At 43.5% G+C, this 24,388-nt stretch overlaps 1 protein-coding gene across 3 annotated transcripts in view; it reads left to right on the forward strand.

Moving 5' to 3' along the window:
* Positions 1–24,388, forward strand: part of LOC143785573 (uncharacterized) — a 173,987-nt gene that overhangs the window by 101,402 nt on the left and 48,197 nt on the right. The window contains exons 3-4 of one of the 3 annotated variants that reach the window (XM_077274555.1): positions 18,580–18,700; positions 22,968–24,290. The exons of 1 other annotated variant lie outside the window; for it this stretch is intronic. In XM_077274555.1, coding sequence (XP_077130670.1) covers positions 18,580–18,700; positions 22,968–24,290 — 1,444 coding nt within the window. Of the gene's footprint in view, positions 1–8,833; positions 9,362–18,579; positions 18,701–22,967; positions 24,291–24,388 lie in introns of those variants that run through there. One more of the 3 variants, XM_077274551.1, reaches the window with a different exon arrangement.

Here is a 24,388-nt window from a genome sequence, read left to right on the forward strand (position 1 = left end):
CTGATATCATCACTAATATACACCTGACAGGAGCCCATACATTCTGTATCATCAGTAATATATACCTGACAGGGGCCCATACATTCTGATATCATCACTAATATATACCTGACAGGGGCCCATACATTCTGATACCATCACTAATATATACCTGACAGGGGCCCATACATTCTGATATCATCACTAATATATACCTGACAGGGGCCCATACATTCTGATATCATCACTAATATATACCTGACAGGAGCCCATACATTCTGATACCATCACTAATATATACCTGACAGGGGCCCATACATTCTGATATCATCACTAATATATACCTGACAGGAGCCCATACATTCTGATATCATCACTAATATACACCTGACAGGAGCCCATACATTCTGATATTATCACTAATATATACCTGACAGGAGCCCATACATTCTGATATTATCACTAATATATACCTGACAGGAGCCCATACATTCTGATATCATCACTAATATATACCTGACAGGAGCCCATACATTCTGATATCATCACTAATATATATCTGACAGGGGCCCATACATTCTGATATCATCACTAATATATACCTGACAGGGGCCCATACATTCTGATATCATCACTAATATATACCTGACAGGGGCCCATACATTCTGATATCACTAATATATACCTGACAGGGGCCCATACATTCTGATATCATCACTAATATATACCTGACAGGAGCCCATACATTCTGATATCACTAATATATACCTGACAGGGGCCCATACATTCTGACATCATCACTAATATATATACCTGACAGGGGCCCATACATTCTGATATCATCACTAATATATACCTGACAGGAGCCCATACATTCTGATATCACTAATATATACCTGACAGGAGCCCATACATTCTGATATCATCACTAATATATACCTGACAGGAGCCCATACATTCTGATATCACTAATATATACCTGACAGGAGCCCATACATTCTGATATCATCACTAATATATACCTGACAGGGGCCCATACATTCTGATATCATCACTAATATATACCTGACAGGGGCCCATACATTCTGATATCACTAATATATACCTGACAGGAGCACATACACTGTGATTTTTTGATTAATATAAAACATTAGTAATGAATATAACTGTAATCACTTTATTAGTGAACCTTACACATTCTCACGTCCTCACTAATAAACATCTGCCAGGGTTCCCATACATTGTACAGACATACATCTATATCTGACAGGAGCCCGCACAGTCTCATCATTGTCAGCAGTGAAGCAGCTGCAGTGTGAGGGCTGCAGTGTAGTCAGGAGCTGCAGGAGCCCGGACATTCCGGCCACAACCCTTCCTGCTAGCCGGGCCTCACTGACTGGACTACTGAAAGAGGCCCCGCCCCGTCCGGTGACGTCATTCCCCAAAACTTTCACTGCTTTGTAGTCCCTAAAGAAGAGGTAAGGAGGGAGGGAAGACGAGAGAGAGACCGGAGGTAAGAGAAAGACAGGAGGGAAGAGAGAGACAGGAGGGAAGAGAGAGACTGGATTTTTTTTTTTTTATCAGGTTGCACTCTTGCATTTTTCTTGCAAATAAGTATGAGCCTGTATTTGTACAGTTTCATATTTGGGGTTTATAGATTTAATGACAAAAATCACAATGATTAAATGCAAATTGAAAGGCTTAAATTGCTTTGGGCCAGTGACCTGACAATGCAGGCAGTGATGCCCCTCATCTAGTTCAGGTCACTCCAGCCTGGCCCCAATGGGTTCTGGGCATCAGATCTGACACCGACATTTCCTGTTTGCCCACTTTGATGCAGGGTATCACTATCTATGTAATGATGGTGTGAGATCAGGGGTCCAAAGTAATTTAACCCCTTAAAAATACCAGATGACATCTGCAATGTTATATGTACTCAGAGAGTTATCAGTGTGCCATCTGTGGTGTTACATAGGACTGCAGGTGACATCTACATTATTCTCACAGTTTTCTCTGGCATATGTGGTGTTACATAGGACTGCATGTAACATCTACTACATTATCTGTTCTCCGAGAGATATCGGCAGCACGCTGATATAGATAAGCTCTGATGTGGACCAGACATGTTCTCCCCACACTACCGCTCTCCGTTCTGTAGACCACTGGTCACTTTTAGCCTGCATTCTGTAGAACAACAGGGTGATGCAGCGGCCAAGGTTCTGGTGCGGTGAAGTCATTGCTTGGCTATAATGCTTTGGTCCGTACGCGCTTTGATGCGTGTCTCATCAGAATCCTGGATTAGGGGAGTACTTCATGTTTTTTTATTTAAATATATATATTCAAGTATATGCCGACCCGAGTATAAGCCGAGGTACCTAATTTTACCTCAAAAACCGGGAAAGCTTATTGAATCCAGTATACGCCGAGGGGGGAGATGCAGCAGCTACTGGGTTCGCGAATCTCCCCGCAAGTCTCCCCGTTGGTCCGCGAGTCTTTCACAGGGATGTTTCTTACCCACTTCAACACAGCGGCGGTGGAGCAGCGCGATCCTGGCATGTATGGAGGCCCGGAGGTAGCGGCGTTCCGGTAATATAAGGAGCAGCAGTAACAGTCATGGAGGCAAGCAGTAGCCATACGGCACATGGAGGTTGCGGGGTGCTTGTATTTTCGCTGCGCACACTTCACTTCCGATCCCACTCATTATGGCTTATGAATATTCATGATGTCACCGGAAGTGAAGTGTGCGGCACTGAAAATGCAGGCCGCCCGTTACCTCCACTTGCCGTACGGCTACCGCTTGCCTCCATGACTGCTGTTGCTGCTCCATACGTTACCGGCATGCCGCTACATCTGGGACTCCATACATTCCAGGATCGCGCTGCTCTGCTGCTGTGAAGAAAGGGGTAAGAAATACCCCCGGGGAATAGAGACGGGGTGGGGGTGACGGGAGACAAACCGGTGGGGGTGACGGGAAACAGACTTGTGGGGGTGACTCGGGTATAAGCCGAAAGGGGCACTTTCAGCCTAAAAAATAGGATGAAAATCTCAGCTTATATTCCAGTATATACGGTAATTAAAACTTGTAGTGTGACTGTCTGGCATTATATACTACGTGTGTGGGGTCAATGGTCACTCCTACACTGTAGGGGCTACTGTGGGATCCAATATACAGCATGGCAGCTATTGTAGGGGCTACTGTGGGGTCCATTATATACAGCATGGCAGGAATTGTAGGGGCTACTGTGGGAGGATCTCCAAATGTTGGGGGGTCATTATACAGTGTGATATACCAGAAGGAAACAGCCTTACCAACACCAGTCAGATCACAAATGCACAGGCAGGATGCAGCAGACCCCCATTATAAAGGCAGGGGCAGCACAGGTGCAAACTAATGATAAAACCAGCCACTCACAAACCTACCAAATTATGGAGGGGGTGGCTGCCTAGTAGAAAAAAATGCACACAAATGAGACTTGAATAGAACGCCAGTCACACAGTTAGGTGTGATGCACAGTGTCCGGCTTAGGTTACTTTCACACTAGCGTCGGTACGGGGCCGTCGTGCTGCGTCGGCCCGACATACCGACGCATACTGTGCAAAAAATGCTCGACGTGGGCAGCGGAAGCAGTCTAGGGATGCTTCCGCTGCCCCATTGCAAGGTCTGGGGAGGAGGGGGCAGAGTTTTGGCCGCGCATGCGCGGTCGAAAATGGCGGTCTCGACGCACAAAAAAACTTTACATGTAACTTTTTGTGGCGGCGGTGCGCCAAAACACGGCGCAACCGTCGCACGACAGTTGCGACGTGTGGCACTGCGTCGCAATGCGTCGCTAATAACAGTCTATGGAGAAAAAACGCATCCTGCGGGCAACTCTGCAGGATGTGTTTTTTATTCACAACGACGCATTGCGACGTGCAGTGCACGACGCTAGTGTGAAAGTAGCCTTACAGCCAATTAATGATGCCCATAATATTATGTCAGGCGGGCTGTCCAGCATTATATGAGTGAACCTCACAAGGACAGACGCCCCAGTACACCCAACCAACAAAAAGGGGCCTGGCTGCATCCTGCAAAACAATTGTAAAAAGTCCAGTTTAAGATAAAAAAAAATTGTGCATACGATAAATACATTAAATGAGGTATTGGTTGATATTTTAGCCAAAATAGATAAGCTGGCAACCCGATGCAGGCCTGGCTGCATCCTGCAAATTTTTTTTCTATGTTGCTGTTTTTTAAATTGGTGTTAGGACTCCCAAGTATGAGGACCCTTAACGTTGGGTTCCGAGCTTATCTATTTTTGCACCGCCCGATGGTAGGATTGGAGCACTACCAACTGTTCTACTACTTGGTCCCTGATTTTGTCCATCCTATAAAGTATCTCCTGGTTGACTGCTACGCGCAGGTATACTGCCTCTGCACCCGGTTGCTGGGCCACCCCATTTACCTCTATCACTCTTTCCCGTGCCCGGGTGAGAGTGGGATCCTGGAGCTAGGCTGTCACAAAAGTCCCCTGGGGCACTTCCAGCTCTGGAATGGTCAGTCTCCTTGAACTCTCCTGCCATCACCTCTAGGGGAAACATGTCGGGTTCACACTCTTTCTCTATGGGGTTGACCGCTATGGCAGGAATACCTGTCTCAGAATCTTCAGGCTCTGCACCTGGAAAAATATTGGTCCTGGGAGGTTTAATTTTATTCTTCCACAGGGACCAGAACAGGGGCAAGACCCTTCCAAGAACATTCCAGTGAGGAAGGGTCTTTAACTCTCCCACCACATGTTTAACCTCTCTGCACGGAGTAAAAAATGTAACGTCTGCTGTTGGATAGTCGCGGAGTTCACCATGAATGCATACAACCCCAACTTTTTTCCAGTGGGTTATGACCCAGAGATTAATGACCCATGCACAAGTGTCACTTGGCTTCCTGAGTCCAGGAGAGCCTCGACCTGGTGTCCGTTAACGCGCGCCTAGCACAGATGGGGTTCACCCACTGGAGCGAAAAGATTTGAGGTGAAGATCGCCTGGGCGTACATCGATACATGTAAAGTAAATCCGCAGTCCTTGGGTTCAGCCATCAGAGGGCAGTTTGTAGCCACATGTCCTGGCCCTTGGCACCGCCAACACTTAATAGCTGCAGCACAGCTAGTCCACAAGACTGGTTTAGGGATAACTGGTCTCTTGTCACTCTCCGGGGTGCCCCTCAGTATGGGCTCGATCCTGACTGGCCGCAACAGAGGGTCGTGTCCCTTTTCCATTCTCCTGGGCTGGCGGGGCCTAGCATGATAACTGTAGTGGAACAGAGTCCCGTATGAAGTCCTAAGTGGCCGTATAACACTCGATCAGGCTAGCCATCTGGTCAAGGGTTCCAGGATCCACTTAGCCCACCCAACGCTAAATAGCAGCTGGCAGAGTTCTCGCCAGCCGGTCGGCCACCACTCTCTCTACCATCTGGGAAGGAGTCAAGGTCTCAGGCTGGAGCCATTTTTTTTTACTAGCTGCAGCAAGCCATATGCTTGAGACCTGGTGGGTCGGGCCTCCACGAATGACCACTGAAACACACGTTGTGCCCTTACATAACTGTTAAGCCCCAGTTGGGCAAAGATCTCACTTTCTAGTTTCCCATAGTTCTGGACATCCTCCCGACTGAGGTAAAAGTAAGCCTTCTGATAGATAGGCAGGGACCACAGAAAGTTCAGCATAAAGTGTATGTATTCCAGAAGCTCACATAAATAGGAAAACTATTTCCTCCGGTTCACAGCCGAGTCCTCAAAAACAGTCCGAGTTCCAAACCGATGCCATCGTCTATGGCACTGCCGTGTCAGCCGCTTTGAAGTCCCTGGCTCTGTGTTAGCTTCACACAGGCATGAGTTGCACAGAGCCTCCTGATTTGCAGCTTACAAAAACAAAACTGACACACCCAAGACAAAACTGAGAGTTTTAATGGGAATCATGGACATAGAACCACTCCAAAAACTTGGAGTGGAGGGAGAGATTCGCCCCACTACCAAACCTACAAATCCCTCCAAAAATAAAATCCCATGTCAGGTTTTCCTATAATCTGACTTGGTCATCTACTGTGACCAAATCCACACATTTACGTTGCCTTGTAATTCACAGATGTTTTTCTGTAAACACAATGCGCTCCAGCAGGTTTAATATGTCTCTATATGCATATTGGTGGACACATACCGGCTCTCGTATATGATCCGCCTAACTGCCTCAGAATTATATCCAGTATATAGCACAGGAGAAATATATATATATATATACACAGTAATACAGGCACTGAGAATTATGCCCGATATACAGGACAGGGGAAGTAGTACTGGGCAGTGTATATGTACAGAGTAACAAAGATATTGAGGAAAGTACAGGAAAAGTGGTACTGTGGAGGGGGTATATAGAGATACTTTACACCCAACATACAGGAAATCTAACGTTTTTTTGGACTATAACACATAGGGTTTTTTTGTTTTTTTTTAGGAAAATGGGGTGCGTCTTATAGTCAGAATATGCTTACAAATACTGTGGCGACAGTAGGAGTCGGTCCCATTCCTTTTGCTGCCGAGCGACACTCCCTTCCCAGGCTGGTGCGGCAGGATCGGCGGTGGTGCTCTGTGGTGCGGGGGCTCTGCCGGCATTTTGTGAAAGTCCGGAGGCCCCGCACATCCATTGCTGCGATGCGGTGGCCTTCAGGAAAATGGCCTCCAGGGGCAGCGCATGCTTAGATTGAGAAAAAACATCCAGAGTCAGACAGTAACAGCTCTGTGTGCATCACTGCATTCTGAATACGTACGCGCTCACGCAGTACCAGAATATATAAGATCTAAAGGACTGGCTGCCGCAAAACGAGGCTGTTGGCCCACTTTGCAGTTTAGTGCTGCAGCCTACCGGGAATATGCCCCTGCATGGCAGATTGCCAATCCATGCATGATCATATCCCAGAGGTAGGGGGATAACATCAACATAAAAAGCCTTAAAATGCAATTACCCTGAACCTGGCCTAGTGGTTACATAAAAGGATGGAAGATGAGCAACGAATGTCCCAGTTTTAAAAATTTGTGTAAAACTTTGGTCATTTCCTGGTGTCAATCAAATTGAGGACTTTTGATTTCTGCCTTCTCGGGGCACTGGATATTATACATAAAACGTGAACGTTAGGTTTCTCCTTTGTTTCCTTTTATTTTAAGAAACTTGTTTACTCCATTTTAGTGAATGTCATCTGTTATCTACTTTTGGCATTTATTAAGCATTGGGACTTTTCTCATTATATTAGACTCCATGTAATAAGTTCTGTCTTCTGTTCTGAAACAAATCCATGTGCTAATACTTGCTATGTGAAGAGGTGATGAGGTCACTGAAGCCTTCCTGAAGAGTGCTAGCTCTGTAGCAAAACCTTATTAGTGTTGGTTTTGTGTGGGTATTCGTGAGCTAGAGTTATACATCATGGAGTTGTAAAGATATTAGACAGAATAGGCGATCTTGTAGTGGCTACATCCAGTCACACTCACACGTCACGCCATCTCCAACGAGGGTCATCGTGACTTTGGACCTGCCGATAAAAGAGGAACACTGGGAGATCAGTAGATGAACGTTGTGAAGAATACTGGAGACACAATTCCATATCAATCATCTGTATACTATTGGGCATGAAATTATAAAAAAAATCCTTCGGCACATTCTGTGGTTACATGATTCTTGGCCAGCTTCAATCAACAAAGGATTCACAGCCCCATTAGAAGCTGGTATGCAACCTACAGGAAGACCCCCTGTGGATCCAAGCCATGCGGCCTGAGTTCTTTGTTCAGCCGGTTAGGATTTCATAAAGGAGTTATGGAAATACTATATGTCCTAGCTGTACATTGTATATATTTCAGATATACCCCAACCAGGGCAAGCGCCTGTCTGGTTCTTGAGTCATTCTAACATGCACAGGAAGGGAGATATATAGAACGCCAATAGCATCTAGGTAGCAAAATTGTGTTTAGTCTCTTGAGTAACAGGGGCCCAGTCGGATCCGATGGCGCTAAAACCGCTGCCTTAGAACCAGCCAAAAAGGAGTTATGATCTTTCATAGGTTTTGGGAGTTTTATCTATAAACCTACAGGAGAGGAGATTCAGGTTCAGACCAGAGGGGAGTGACCCAGAAGGTTAAATGCTTGTGTGCAGTATTTCCTACAGCTTTTTCTCTGGGAGGTTGTGAGGGCATCGTGTGAGGACAAGTCACACACAGAGGGAACCACAAGCCTGCCATGTGGCAGCCCCTCACCCGCAAGCCAGGCCTTTTATCTAACTGGTAACTGACTAAATGTTCTGTTTATACCTTATTGTCCTACTACTATTGTGTTTGCATATCTGACCATTATATATGTATAACCATTGTGTATATATAATGTATTGCCTACTGTGCCCTTAAGGCAATTATATAATTTAACCTTGGGCTGGTCTTTTATCTCGATCCATGAATCCACACATCTGTTTCTCGGCCTAATCTCAAATGCTAATGGGGCGGCTTTCTGGCCCGATATAACCCTGTTAACGGACCATGCGTATATCGAATGAGGAACTGGTGGCAGTCCTCCCAGGTTGATAAGGTTCTGTTTCACTGGGGTTAGTGAAAGGGGCCTCTCAGCCTGTCAGGGTTGTGGCCGAGTGTAGTGCAACGTACGTCAGTGACTGCGTGGGCCACCTTCTCACTCTCCGTGCGTCCCTAGGGGATGCGGAATGTCACATTGGTACAAGTGGGGAGACCTTACCATGTGATCCCGCTGACATAATATTGACGTCAGACGGGGTGACGAGGTGTGGCTCCTTCAAGTTCCCTCACATGAACGTGTTTAATTTCTATGGTTTAGACCATACTGTGCTGTGTGTAATTATTAAAAAGGGACAGATGATTTCTCTAACATGACATTTATATCATAAGGAAATGACATAATATAGTGTGTACCCCAAAAATACAAAACTTCCAGACAAAGCAATCTTTATATGATGAAAAATTAAAAATGTTAGGGGACCCGAAATGTGAAGAGAAATCAATGAAGGAAATAATTTTGTCGTAATGTAGTGCACTTAGCGGACCCGGCTCCAGTGACCCCTGCTTCCATCACTAGGCGTTGCTGTACTGACGCTGAGGGCAGCACTGGTGATATTGGTGGTAGAGATCTCACAATCAAATGTCGGCTCAGATGCCACTCGAGTTTGTAGTAAAAGCGTCTATATTGAACATTCCACGTGAGTTTTCCTTCTGTCTGTGACTTTTACATTATTTTCACAGTTTTGAAATCCTGGGAAAATCTGCTGAGAAATCATCCTAAAGCCGTAATGGAGAAAGGAGAAAGCAATATGCGGGGAGATGAGTGGCGGTGCAAAGAGGAAGATCTTACAGGTAACCGTCCTGATGAGGAATCAACACAAAATAAATAAGAGAAGAGTCACATTCTCCTCATTCACCAGAGTGGACAATTCTAGGCTAGATGTTTTATATTATGGGATTTTTGGTTGTTTTTTTTCTCCGTAGTGTCCCCAATTCAACGGAAATTCAGATTATACATGGCGCTGTGTGTGATAACACCGGCTGTGAGTAGTAGTGTATCATATCTATTACTCGTCAAATCTAATCTGACAAGTGTCCTGCCCCCCATCAAAGTGTATCAAACTGTGTAACCCCTCCCCTCCGCAGTGTGGAACCCCTCCCCTCCGCAGTGTGGAACCCCTCCCCTCCGCAGTGTGGAACCCCTCCCCTCCGCAGTGTGGAACCCCTCCCCTCCGCAGTGTGGAACCCCTCCCCTCCGCAGTGTGGAACCCCTCCCCTCCGCAGTGTGGAACCCCTCCCCTCCGCAGTGTGGAACCCCTCCCCTCCGCAGTGTGGAACCCCTCCCCTCCGCAGTGTGGAACCCCTCCCCTCCGCAGTGTGGAACCCCACCCCTGTTATATTTTAAATAAATAACTCAAGGCAAGGGATATGCAAAACCACACGTGTACACAAATGGACAGTATGAATATATACGTGCACATATACCCAAAACAATGGACGTAATACTAGACAACTCGGAAATTTCATATATAAACACAGAGAACAAAACCCGAACTGATGTCCATATGATAATTGACAGTCCACAATAAAGAAAAAAATGCTATCGCACAGCCGCTATACGCCAGACCCTTCGTGCTCCAGGGGCATAAAATCGCACCGTCTATACCTTTTGTCAAATGAACCAAAAACCGCTGCAAAGGTTCCACCTTGGTGCTGCTTTTGAAAAAACAATTTCACTGTAACATATAAAAAGAAAATAAAAGCGCACTCACCAGTTTTGAACTATCAGGGCGGTTTATTCACATGTAATCATGCGGTGCAGGGAGGGTTTGTGAATACAAAAAGGATGACAGCTGTTTCGTGCTAGGTGTGCACTTCAACAGATCCAATGACGAGTGAAAGGGAGAAAGGCTTTTTGACTGAAAAGGTCTTAGGGCCCCTCCCATTATTCACTTCGTCATAATGGACAATTAGCCACTATCCGGAGAGAAAATATGGTGAAACAGTGAAACATTTAAAACAAAATAAAAACATTTAACGGGTGATGAATAATTACATTTAGGAAGAAATATACTATAATGCAATAACAATGAAACAGAGATCTCTTACAAAAAAACCGACATATCTACTCTGTCGTTGAACCCTATTGGTCCAGATGCATTTGCTCTTAAAATCCACCTTGCCTCATTGCGCAAAAGTATGCGATTTAAATTACCGCCATCCTGTGGTAGGGAAGTTTTCTCTATCCCTGCAAAGCGGAGCATTTTTGTGTCCCCCCCCGTGTTGTTCATTCATATGTTTTATCAAACGGGGGACTCCTTTGCCAGTGCGCAATGAATTCAGGTGTTCTCTGAATCGGACAAACATAGGGCGAATTGTTTTCCCAATATAGAAAGAATCACAAGGGCAATATAAAATATACACCACATGGGTTGTTCTACATGAGATAAAATTACGTACTGTATGCGTTATTGGGCCGATTTTTAAAGTGGTCCCTATTTGATGTTGATCACAGTAATTACAATGCCCACATCGGAAATTTCCTTTGGGCACAGTATTTTGGAGCCAATTTTTACGAGGTGAAGTTACTCGGTTTCGAACTATTAAGTCCCCTATATTTTTACTGCGGCGGCAGGCGAAGAGGGGACCCTTTTCTGTCATTTCCTTCAGCGCTGGATCTTGGCAGAGAATTTGCCAATTTTTTCGAATTGCTGTTCTAATTTGTGCGTCCATTGGACCATATTTAAAGCAAAAAACAAATTTTTTATCATTTTTAGATGTTTTTTCTTTTATATTATATGTTTTTGCTTGTTCCAGAGCTGAGTTCAAAACTGATTGAGGGTACCCTCTATCTCTGAACCTCCCGTATAATTCTTGGGATTGTCTTTGAAAACTCTCATCATTGCTGTTTATTCTTTTCACTCGCAGGAACTGGCTGTAAGGTAAGGCTTTTTTTACGTACATTGGGTGGGCACTGTTGAAGTGCAGTAAGGAATTACAAGAAGAGGGTTTGCGATGTACTTCTGTGTGTAGATTACCATCAATTACTTTTAAACACACATCTAAAAATGTTAATTCTGTACCTCCAAACTGATGGGTGAACTGCATGTTCATGGTGTTGGACAGCGCCAGGTATTCCACAAACTGTGTGAAAGAGGCCTGGTCGCCGTCCCACACCACGAACATGTCGTCCACGAATCTCACGTAGAATTTTATATGTCTGAGGTATGGATTTTCCACTGAATATATATACCTTTCTTCAAATACAGACAGGAAGAGGTTTGCCAGAGTACAGGAGACTGGTGTACCCATGGCAGTACCCTCTACCTGTCTGTACCAAGTATTATCGAATTGAAAGGTATTGTTTTTTAATATAAAGGTCAAGCCTTCCCTTATAAATGAAATAGTATTTGGGTCTGTAGGAGTACTTTTCAGAATTTCTTGGATTGCCTCTACACCCGCATCTTGTGGGATACGGGTGTAGAGGCTCTCCACATCTATTGATGCTAAGGAAAATCCCTCTTGCCAGTCAAAGTCACGCAGAGTCTTTAGAAAATGTTTAGTGTCTCTTATATATGCCGGTGTGTCACACAATAAAGGACGCAAGAGCCAGTCCATGTATGCTGATAGAGGTTCCGTTATCGAACCCACCCCGGAGACAATAGGGCGTCCTGGCGGTTCCTCTAGAGATTTGTGGATTTTCGGTAAATGGTACCAATGCGGTTTTCTCGGAAATTCCGGAAAAAGTTTTTCCGCTTGTGTTTTTGACATGGTACCATTCTCCGCAAAAACTCTCAAAAGGGAACGCAGTGAGTTCTGAATTTTAAAAGTGGGGTCCCCTTTCAATACTTCGTAGGTTTTTCTATCTGAAAGTTGTTTTAAAGCTTCTTTAATATAAAGCTCTTTTTGAAGGAGAACAGTGTTACCACCTTTATCTGCTCTACGAACTATAATGTCCGGACGTTTTTGTATGTCTTTTATAGCTTCTAATTCTGTTGGTTTTAAATTTATACCGATTTTATTATATAGTATTGCTTCCACGTCCTTCACTACTTGAGCCTCAAAGGCATCAATTAGGTTTCCTGGGGACACCGGAGGGACATATGTGGATTTAACCCCTTTTCTAAAAGGCCTTGTTGGGGGCATTCTTGTGTTTGGTAATAAGTCATTAGTTAGACTAACCAATAACTCCGCTTCTTGTTGTACATTTTCTGAGGGATCCATTAGTAATGAAAAACCTAGGGGGCCCATTTTACAAGGTTGTTCTGCAGAAAATATTTTTTTCTCATTCTCATTTTGGTTTTTATTATTATCACCTGTTTTTTGTGTAAATGTTTTATATAGGTGAACTTTTCTTACAGCCTTATACAGATCTATCTTGAAATCAACCATATCAAATTAGAAGAGAAGAAGAACGGAAGAGGAAACAAGTCTCATGGAGACCGCAGTAGCGGGGAATGACAGGAATTCAATTGTTAATTTAACGGATTTTCCTTTGAATGAGGCACATGTGTCAGCCCTGTCAAAGGGTTTGAATTATTGCCTCCCAGAGGAATTTGATATGGTTGATTTCAAGATAGATCTGTATAAGGCTGTAAGAAAAGTTCACCTATATAAAACATTTACACAAAAAACAGGTGATAATAATAAAAACCAAAATGAGAATGAGAAAAAAATATTTTCTGCAGAACAACCTTGTAAAATGGGCCCCCTAGGTTTTTCATTACTAATGGATCCCTCAGAAAATGTACAACAAGAAGCGGAGTTATTGGTTAGTCTAACTAATGACTTATTACCAAACACAAGAATGCCCCCAACAAGGCCTTTTAGAAAAGGGGTTAAATCCACATATGTCCCTCCGGTGTCCCCAGGAAACCTAATTGATGCCTTTGAGGCTCAAGTAGTGAAGGACGTGGAAGCAATACTATATAATAAAATCGGTATAAATTTAAAACCAACAGAATTAGAAGCTATAAAAGACATACAAAAACGTCCGGACATTATAGTTCGTAGAGCAGATAAAGGTGGTAACACTGTTCTCCTTCAAAAAGAGCTTTATATTAAAGAAGCTTTAAAACAACTTTCAGATAGAAAAACCTACGAAGTATTGAAAGGGGACCCCACTTTTAAAATTCAGAACTCACTGCGTTCCCTTTTGAGAGTTTTTGTGGAGAATGGTACAATGTCAAAAACACAAGCGGAAAAACTTTTTCCGGAATTTCCGAGAAAACCGCATTGGTACCATTTACCGAAAATCCACAAATCTCTAGAGGAACCGCCAGGACACCCTATTGTCTCCGGGGTGGGTTCGATAACGGAACCTCTATCAGCATACATGGACTGGCTCTTGCGTCCTTTATTGTGTGACACACCGGCATATATAAGAGACACTAAACATTTTCTAAAGACTCTGCGTGACTTTGACTGGCAAGAGGGATTTTCCTTAGCATCAATAGATGTGGAGAGCCTCTACACCCGTATCCCACAAGATGCGGGTGTAGAGGCAATCCAAGAAATTCTGAAAAGTACTCCTACAGACCCAAATACTATTTCATTTATAAGGGAAGGCTTGACCTTTATATTAAAAAACAATACCTTTCAATTCGATAATACTTGGTACAGACAGGTAGAGGGTACTGCCATGGGTACACCAGTCTCCTGTACCCTGGCAAACCTCTTCCTGTCTGTATTTGAAGAAAGGTATATATATTCAGTGGAAAATCCATACCTCAGACATATAAAATTCTACGTGAGATTCGTGGACGACATGTTCGTGGTGTGGGACGGCGACCAGGCCTCTTTCACACAGTTTGTGGAATACCTGGCGCTGTCCAACACCATGAACATGCAGTTCACCCATCAGTTTGGAGGTACAGAATTAACATTTTTAGATGTGTGTTTAAAAGTAATTGATGGTAATCTACACACAGAAGTACATCGCAAACCCTCTTCTTGTAATTCCTTACTGCACTTCAACAGTGCCCACCCAATGTACGTAAAAAAAGCCTTACCTTACAGCCAGTTCCTGCGAGTGAAAAGAATAAACAGTGCCCCTGACGAAGGCTAGCGCCGAAACGCGCGTCGGGGACTGGCACATCCTGGAGACAGCAGCATTTCAAGTAAAACCTGCCCGGGGCACTTTTCCTTGCTTCACCTTCTTTTCCTCCTATTATGATTGTTACACTTGTAAACATTTAACTATTTATGGGGGTATTTGGAACTAGTTTAGGATCAGTGCCTAGACATCAGATGGCAGTTACCTGTAGTTAGTTGTTACCCGAGCAGCTCATTTTTTTGTTGCACATGTGCACTTTATTTTTGCACTAGTATTTGCACTTTGCCCACACATATATTTATTTATTACTATTTTTGTGGTATTTTATGCTGGGATAAACAGACTAACATCAACACTTACCAGTCATTTATTTTATTATATGATATATATGAATTTATTTATTTATTTATTTATTCATATAGTATTGCTACATTTTGAGACTGTGTATTCCATGCTGCTGTATCTCCTCTGTGTGCCATACTTGTTTGGTTTCTTTCTCGTCCCCTACCAATTTATGTAGTGTTATTTTATTATTTTTTCCCTGTTATATTTTGTAGTGTTATTAGTGTATCTATTAACATTGACAGGAGCAATATCAAATCATTAAATTAATTGGTTTGATAACGTTGCTATCAATTAAATAGTTATTACTATTTTGTGTCTGTACGGCGCAGTGATTTTGATAGTGACACGATCAAAATAGATTTGATAGTCAATGTCAGGCTTATTATCATGTTGTGTTACATAATATTACACTATTAAATTGTGTATGTCTCTATCAAATGCAATTACTTGGCTACTATTATATGATAGTGTAATGCTGAATATTATGTGATAGTATATTTCTCAATATTATGAAAAAATGATATTGTATGAGTTTTAAAGATTTTATAAAAAAAAAATAGTATGTATCAAACACAGCACATTTCAGCCGGATTACAGCATGATATGTAACAGCAATATAATATAAAATATATTGATATATTATATAATATAATATAGTATCTCTGGTGTTTTACAAATTTAGGATGAAGTGTTGTCACCATAATTTTTCTACACGCTCAGGCTATGTGCACACTTTCAGGATTTTTAGTGTTTTTTTTCGGCTGTTTTCCGCAAAAAAAACTGTTAAACATCCCATAATTTTTTATGCATTCCGCATTTTTTTGTGCACATGCGTTTTTTTTCCACGGCGGAATCGCATTCCGGAAAAAAACTCAGCATGTTCATTCTTTGTGCGGAATTGCGTTGATTCCGCACACATAGGAATGCATTGATCCGCTTACTTTCTGCATGGGGCTGTGCCCACAATGTGGGAAGTAAGCGGATAATGTGCGGTTGGTACCCGGGGTGGAGGAGAGGAGACTCTCCTCCAGGCCCTGGGAACCATATACCTGTGAAAAAAAAAGAATTAAAATAAAAATCGTGGGGCGTGGCCTAACCGTACAGCAGAGCGGTCGCATACTTTGGAAGCTCCTGCCGGGCCTGGGATTTTTCCTAATTTACCGGCTCAGCAGCGACAGTTTTAACTCCGGGAGCGGCTGGAGACACTTTGTCTCACCTCCTCTCGGCGCGGGACCGACGGACCTTGGAGGAGAGGGAGTGAAGTGGAGGAGGTGCCGCCATCTTGGCCGACCACCAGCAGCGCCGTGAAGGTACGAGTAGCCCCTTGCCTGGACTCCCTCACCCACCTTAGTTCCAGCTCACGCGGTCCATTGCTGGCTTGTGCCGACGTCTCCTGTAGTCCGGCGTCTCACACGGCGCGCTGGACTGTGACTGCTGGGCACTGCTGCCACTCCCTACCTCCAGTGCTTAACAGGGAAGAAGGAGGCCGTGCCTGTTGGCAGGACTACGGGGTGGGCTCACCATCCTCAGCGGCGCTCTGTGCCCCCCTCGACTCGGCGGCTACACCGGAGGGACAGGGCGCCCCTGGGAGCGGGGTGAAAGATCCTTCCCGCCAAGCCTGGCGCCATCTTGGACCCTCTGCATGGTACAGGGGAGAAGAATTCCTGCGGGCAGTACACAGGACAGGATCATTCCCCCTCTATAGCTCGTCTCTGTGCCTACTCCCCTGCTGCCCCATACCCATATATTCAGCATAAATCCCACAAAGCAAAAATCTGTTGGTGGGTTGTATTGGGGAGACAGCTTGACATTGTGCCCTGATCTGGCTGTGCTAATATTCGGGCTGAGCTTTTGTGACATAAACTGGAGACTTTACTGACCTCTTCTAGTACAACTATCTATTATATCTTTTGGATTCTTCAGTAACAACCAGCTTGCCTGATCTTACATAAAAACGCTGGAACAAACATTAAGGGCCTTTGCTCACATCTTGTGGCGAAACTGGGAATAACGCCAGATTTACATTATACTCATTACTCCAAAGGTACTGGGACTCTGCTTACAGGATCTTGTGCCTGTTCCCACTGAAAATCGAGATCTCGGCCCGGGATGGGCTTGCTGATGAGGGACTAGACTATGTGGGGTGACTGACCCTCCCCCCCCTGTATCCCACTGCCATTCTAGACACATGGTATTAATTTCAGACGTCCATGGGGAAAACCAGAAGGATTCCTGATCAGAAAGCAGGCTCAGATGGGGTGACCACCTCTGAGGATAAGAAACGCTACTTAAATCTGACCCCCCAGATTAGACACACAAGGTCTACAATGACACCTACTGCTAATCGCGACAATTCTCCACCTGAGGAGTTAGTGGGTGCACGTAGTTCGCTGGCCGATGACTTCGAAGAGGATAACACGGATTCAGAGGAAATGAGCATCGTAGAACTAAGCAAATATATCAAAGCCCTACCCACAAAAAAAGATCTCGAGGGTTTTGCCTGTAGGCTTGAAAATTCATATAAACAAGAAATTCATAATCTACAGAAGGAATATTTTCTCTGTCCAGCTAGACATGGTTGTCACTGCATAGTTCTATCCTGTTATCACTCTATTTTTATATTCTTAGTTTCTCATGTGCAGATGTCGTGGACCGGGTGAAGTCCTAGGTTCGTAGAAGGAGTTCTCCCTCCAAACCCCCCCCCCCCCCCCCCCTTTCCGGTTCTTTCCCTTTTTCTCCCCCTCCCTTTTTTTTTCTCCTTTCTTCCTTCCTCCTCTCCTTCTTTTTCCCTTCTTTCCCCTCCCCCCCCCCCCCTTTTTTTTTTTTTTACATTTATTTTAATTTTATTTTTTTTCTTCTTCTCACTTATTCGGGAGATTTGCATGCATAAATAGGCCTATACCAATATTTTCTATAGCATATAAACAGCCTTGACTTTACATCTCGTTATCTGCACAGATAATTACTTGCCTTGTTTTCATATACAATATTTATGGATAGTAGTGTTGACATGTGTCCAATTGTTATCCTTTATGTTCTTTTGGGTTGGGGGGGGGTTCATAGCCCCTCTTTGGGTTTCCTTCCCTTTGGCTGGGTTCTCAGGTAGTATACTACCAGAACGCGTCTTAGCGTTACAAGAATCACTGAGCCTAGGCTCCATTGTAACTATGGTCGTGTTTCATTTTTTTTTTGTTGTTGTTTCTTCCTCTTTCTACTCTACGCTCCTTCCCCTTTCTTCTCCTTCCTAAATGTCTCTTACTCATGCGGGTATTTCTCTCGGGTGGACTGATGAAAATTTGCCGTATCATGAGGCATTTAGACCATGGGTAAATTAAGGTTTTGCTCCTTTAATGTAAAGGGGCTAAATATCCCTGAAAAAAGAAGGCAGGTTCTATATACAAGCCACAAACAGCAAGTTTCGGTCTTAATGCTACAGGAGACCCATTTTAAGACTGGGGTTGTCCCTCTATGTACTTCAAAATATTATCCCAAATGGTACCACAGTTCCAATCCATATGCTAAGTCCAAAGGGGTTTCGATAGCTTTCCATAAAAATTTTATGCCTGAGGTGCTGAGTTCCTTAATAGACCCAGATGGTAGATATGTGTTTTTAAAAATTTCCTGTGATGCACGTCAATTGGTCTTAGCTAATGTTTATTTCCCGAATCAGGGTCAGCAAAGTTTCGGTGCGGAGTGTGGGAGGCGCCTCGGGGAGTTTGCTGGCTCCTCTCCTGTGATACTGGGGGGCGATTTCAACATCCCCATGAATCCAACGGTAGACGTCTCCTCGGGTAAGACTTCCTACTCACTTTCTTCTATTAGCCGGATCCGCAAGCAAATGCGCGATATGAGATTAGTAGACATATGGAGGGTTCTCCACCCTGACACAAGGGATTACAGCTTTTTTTCACAAGTCCACAACACATATAGCAGAATTGATTATTTTTTTATTTCACACAACTTATTGGATCTCCCAGTGGAGGCAGAGGTGGGTTCGATCCTGTGGTCGGATCATGCGCCGATTTATTTTTCAATTCTGCTTCATTCTAACATAAAACCGGGATTTTCATGGCGCCTAAATGAGAATTTGCTCCAGGATACGTTATGCAAAGCCGATGTGGTGAAGGCGATTTCTAACTTTGTAACAGATCACGAGAGGGATTCCACATCCCCTCCTGTGAAATGGGAGGCTCTAAAAAGCGTAATACGGGGTGTTCTCATCTCCATGGTGCGCGCCTGAAGAGGGAGAGGGTTGCGGAAATAATTAAACTATCAGACCAAATTAATAAATTAGGAAGAGATCTTAATGATGTCACGTTTGCACACCTGTCTACAGCTAGGCAAAAGTTGCTTGCCCTATTAGACCAAAAATCACGATACCTCAGGGAAAAGCTCCGAAATCGCTTTTATCAATTTGGAAATAAAAGTGGCAAGATTCTGGCTAGATGTATTAATCCACGCCGTCCAAACACATTTATTCCCTTTATTAAAAATGGGGGGGGGGGGGAGAGGGTGTACAACACCAGGGACATCATTTCGGGCTTCAGTGACTATTATAAAGACTTATATAACATAGAGGGTCACTATAAAGATATGTCTTCATCCTCACTCCATAACAAAATTAATACATATCTTGGTCAAAACAATATACCCCTTCTATCGGAAGATAAAGTACTGGATCTAGAAAGGGAATTTACTCTGGAGGAGGTATTGGAAACTATTAAAGATCTGAAGCAGGGGAAAAGCCCAGGTCCAGATGGGTATTCAGCTGGTTTTTATAAGTTATTTTCCACATCATTGAGCCCGATCTTCCTTGCAATGTGCAATTCTGTTTCCTCCGGCGGTTCCTTTCCTCCTCAGGCCTTAGCCGCCCACATCACGGTCTTACCAAAACCGGATAAGGATCCCTCGTTATGCAATAACTACCGTCCAATATCCCTAATAAATCTAGACGTATCTATGCAAAAATGATTGCAAATAGATTGAGTCCTCTCCTTCCGGACTTGATAAATCAGGACCAGGTGGGCTTTGTCCCGGGTAGGGAAGCACGGGATAACACCATACGGACCATCTCTTTGATAGACCAGGTGGGGCGGGAGGGGGGAGTTCCTATGCGCATCCTGTCGATTGACGCCGAAAAGGCCTTCGACCGGGTGCATTGGGAGTTTCTATTCCAGGCTTTGAGGGGGATTGGCTTAGGAGAAAACATGCTACATAGAATTAAGGCCCTGTATGCCTCCCCTAGTGCCCAGGTAAAGGTAAACGGCATCCTCTCTGAAGCGTTTGCAATTAGGAATGGCACGAGGCAGGGGTGCCCACTTTCCCCTCTCCTATACATTTTGTCAATGGAATATTTGGCCACCGCCATACGCAATAATCCCTCAATCAGGGGAATTAAACTAAGATCGGAGGAACATAAGTTAGCGCTTTTTGCCGACGATATTTTATTATATATTACTTCCCCTATAACTAGTATACCAAATATTATATCAGAATTAACAAAATTTGGACATCTAAGCAATTTTAAAATTAACTCCCACAAATCAGTGATTTTAAATATATCACTACCATTATCCGAGGTGGGTCAGTTACGCGCCTCCTTCCCGTTTGGGTGGCGCTTTGACTCGCTTACGTATTTAGGGATCAAAATAACAGCCAAAACCTCCGGCCTGTACGACGCAAACTTTAAAACGGCGTTACTAAAAGCGGAGCGGGACCTGGAGAGGTGGCGTAAGCTTCAATTGTCCTGGTTTGGCAGAGTCAACGTAATTAAGATGGACTTGTTGCCACGTCTTTTATATTTTTTTCCAGACTATCCCATTATACCTTCCTGCCTCCTTCTTCTCGCGTCTTAAGAGGGCGGTCATCCGACTTGTCTGGGCCCACACCAGATCACGAATATCATATTTTGTCTTGAGTAGACCCAAGAAGGTGGGGGGAGTTGGCCTACCAGACTTTTTGGTTTATAGTCGTGCCTCAATCGGAACCTGCATTTTAGATCTATACCATAGTAGAAATAATAAGAAGTGGGTTGGCCTGGAGGGTGATCTTGTTGATGGGGACCCTCAGACAATATTATGGAATGCGGGGGGGAGGGGGGGGGGGTCTAGCTTACCCTTCATGACTAGAAACATGCTCATGCTTATCCGGCAGAGTGGCAGGAATATAAAAACTTCTACATCCCCGGGACCACTAACACCAATATATGACAACCCTCACTTTCCTGCAGGGCTTCGTAGGGAGACATACCTGAACAGGAACAGGGCTTCAAGGCCTATCATACATGACTTCATAGACCAGACTGGTATTAAGCCCTTACATGAAATTTAAGGGTTCTTCTATGAGCAGTTAAAAAGCTTTATAGGCGCGACATTCAAACATAACAAGTCCATGGGAACACTGACCCCTTTCGAGAGAATTTGTCTCGCTGGGGAGCCCCCGACCCGCAAGGTCTCCTTGTTGTATAATCTTTTTCAGGAGAGTCAAACCCCAACACATGATTTCCCAGGGTTCTTTTCGAGATGGGAGGACGACCTGGGGAGGTCATTGTCTCGAGAGGAGAGGGACAAGATTTTATTATTTACTTTTAGGACCTCGCTGTCTGCTGTGTCACAGGAGAGGAGCTACAAGATTCTGTCGAGGTGGTATAGATGCCCTTGCCGGGTTCATGCTATGTTCCCGGTGATCCCAGATATCTGCTGGAGATGTACAACAGAAAAGGGGACATATGTCCATATCTGGTGGGAGTGCCCGCCTGTAAAGAAACTGTGGATGTTAGTCTTTGATCTTTATAATAAATTATCTATTCGCAAATTACAACCCACGGTAGAACTAGCCCTTTTGTCTCTATGTGACCTATCAATCTCTGGGTTTAAGAGGAGTCTTCTCAGACACTTTCTCACAGCAATCAGGAACTTGATCCCCCGATACTGGAGGCAGGATCGATGCCCCCCGGGCTCTGACTTTGTTGCGGAACTGAAAGATATTTACAGAATGGAACAATTGATAAACCAGTCCACTGGGGATCCTGAGAAATTCTATAATGTTTGGGCTCCGTGGATTGTATTCAGGGAGACCCCGGAGTTGGACATGTGGCTATCTGGATTTTAATTTACATGCGACATTACCCCGGACGCGTCCACAATGTGGATGCTATCTCTTTATTTCAACTTGCCGCCATGGCTTGAATCAATATCAGCTCTATATTGGCTTCCCCATTGCTTCGTGGGGATTGGGACTCACCCGAAGGAGGGCCCGCATTCCCCATACTTATCACACCCTTTTATTTTTACCCGCATTCCGCTCTTTCCCTCTTCTTTCCTTTCCTTTCCCCTTTTCTAGCTGCCCTTTCTACTTTGTGTCGTTTTCTTTTAAAACAAATGACTTAACATATTAAGTCACGATTAGTTTTCTCCGTTATTGTTCATGTGCTATAATAATAAAAGTTATTATTATATAGATTGTGATAACATTGGCATTGGCCAATAACACCTGGAAACTGCTGGGACTTAATCTCTATGTTTGAATTATGGGTTGTATACTATTGTTTTGACCAAGTGTGTTTTAGCTTTGTTCCATTTCTGTATTGTTCATATGCTTCAATAAACTTGATTGATACAAAATAAAAATCGTGATATTCTCACCTTCCGGCGGCCCCCGCAGCCTTCCCGCTCCTCACGATGCTCCCGTTCCCAGTAATACCTCGCGGCAAGCACCTGTGATGACGTAGCGGTCTCGCGTGATCCTATGTCATATGAGGTCATTGCCGCGAGGCATTACTGGGAATAGGAGCATCGCGAGGAGCGGGAAAACTGCGGGGGCCGTCGAAAGGTGTGAACATCACAATTAGGGGGTTAAAGTTCCAGGAGCGGCGCAGGCACTGCTCCTGGCACTTACTGCTGGGTCTCGGCTTTATGTAGAACATTGCTACATACCTTAATAGAACATTGCTGCATACCTTACAATCTGTATGGAATTTTATACTTTTACTTTTTTTGTACATTTTTAAGTTTCAGATGTAGATGAATGTAATTTTTACATTTATTTTGTTCTTGGCAGATGATTGGACCAACATCTCTGCAGGACATCTGATATCTTCGTCTTTTAAAGCAGAAGATGATGGCTTCAAACAAGAAACATATGAAGAGCATAGTAACATCTCAGATAAACCCTCAGCCCTTCATATCAAAGAACTATCATCTGATCCTTTTAAAGCACTATCTCCTAATTCATCAGAGACTTTTAAGCAAAATAAAAATCACAGAAGTGTGGAAAATAAAAGAGAGCCCACAAGAAAGAAGACAATTTCATGCTCAGAATGTGAGAAATGTTTTACAAATAAAAGGAATCTTGCTTCACATAGGAAAATTCACACAGGAGAGAAGCCATTTTCTTGCTCAGAATGTTGGAAATATTTTACTAACAAAACAAGTCTTATTAGACATGAGAGAATTCACACAGGAGAGAAGCCATTTTCATGCTCAGAATGTGGCAAATGTTTTACTCAGAAATCACAACTGGTTGCACATGAGATTATTCACACAGGAGAGAAGCCATTTTCATGCTCAGAATGTGGCAAATATTTTACTCAGAAATCACAACTGGTTGCACATGAGATTATTCACACAGGAGAGAAGCCATTTTCATGCTCAGAATGTGGGAAATGTTTTTCTTACAAATCAGGTCTTGTTAACCATGAGAGAATTCACACTGGAGAGAAACCATATTCATGTTCAGAATGTGGGAAATGTTTTATTAAAAAATCACAACTTGTTAGCCATCAGGGAATTCACATAGCAGAGAAGCCATTTTCATGCTCAGAATGTGGGAAATGTTTTACATATAAATCAACTCTTTTTGCACATCAGAAAATTCACACCGAAGGGAAGCCATTTTCATGCTCAGAATGTGAAAAATGTTTTACTAAGAAATCTTATCTTATTATACATGAGAGAATTCACACTGGAGAGAAGCCATTTTCATGTTCAGAATGTGAGAAATGTTTTGCTAAGAAATCTCATCTTATTAGCCATGAAATTGTTCACATCGGAGAGAAGCCATTTTCATGTTCAGAATGTGGCAAATGTTTTTCTTACAAATCAGGTCTTGTTAGGCATGAGAGATGTCACACCGGAGAGAAGCCATATTCATGTTCAGAATGTGGGAAATGTTTTTCTTACAAATCATCTCTTGTTGACCATGAGAGAATTCACACCGGAGAGAAGCCATTTTCATGTTCAGAATGTGGGAAATGTTTTCCTAACAAATCATATATTTTTGTACATCAGAGAATTCACACCGGAGAGAAGCCATTTTCATGTTCAGAATGTGGGAAATGTTTTACTAAAAAATCACATCTTGTTAGCCATCAGAAAACTCATAGTCGGAAGAACCCATTTTAACCCCTTAGTGACCAAACCCAAATATGACATGTATCACGTTATTGTGGTCAAAACTATTTTTTTGAAAATATTAGTTAT

Source organism: Ranitomeya variabilis, chromosome 7 (assembly GCF_051348905.1).
Source record: "Ranitomeya variabilis isolate aRanVar5 chromosome 7, aRanVar5.hap1, whole genome shotgun sequence".
Lineage (NCBI taxonomy): Eukaryota > Metazoa > Chordata > Amphibia > Anura > Dendrobatidae > Ranitomeya > Ranitomeya variabilis.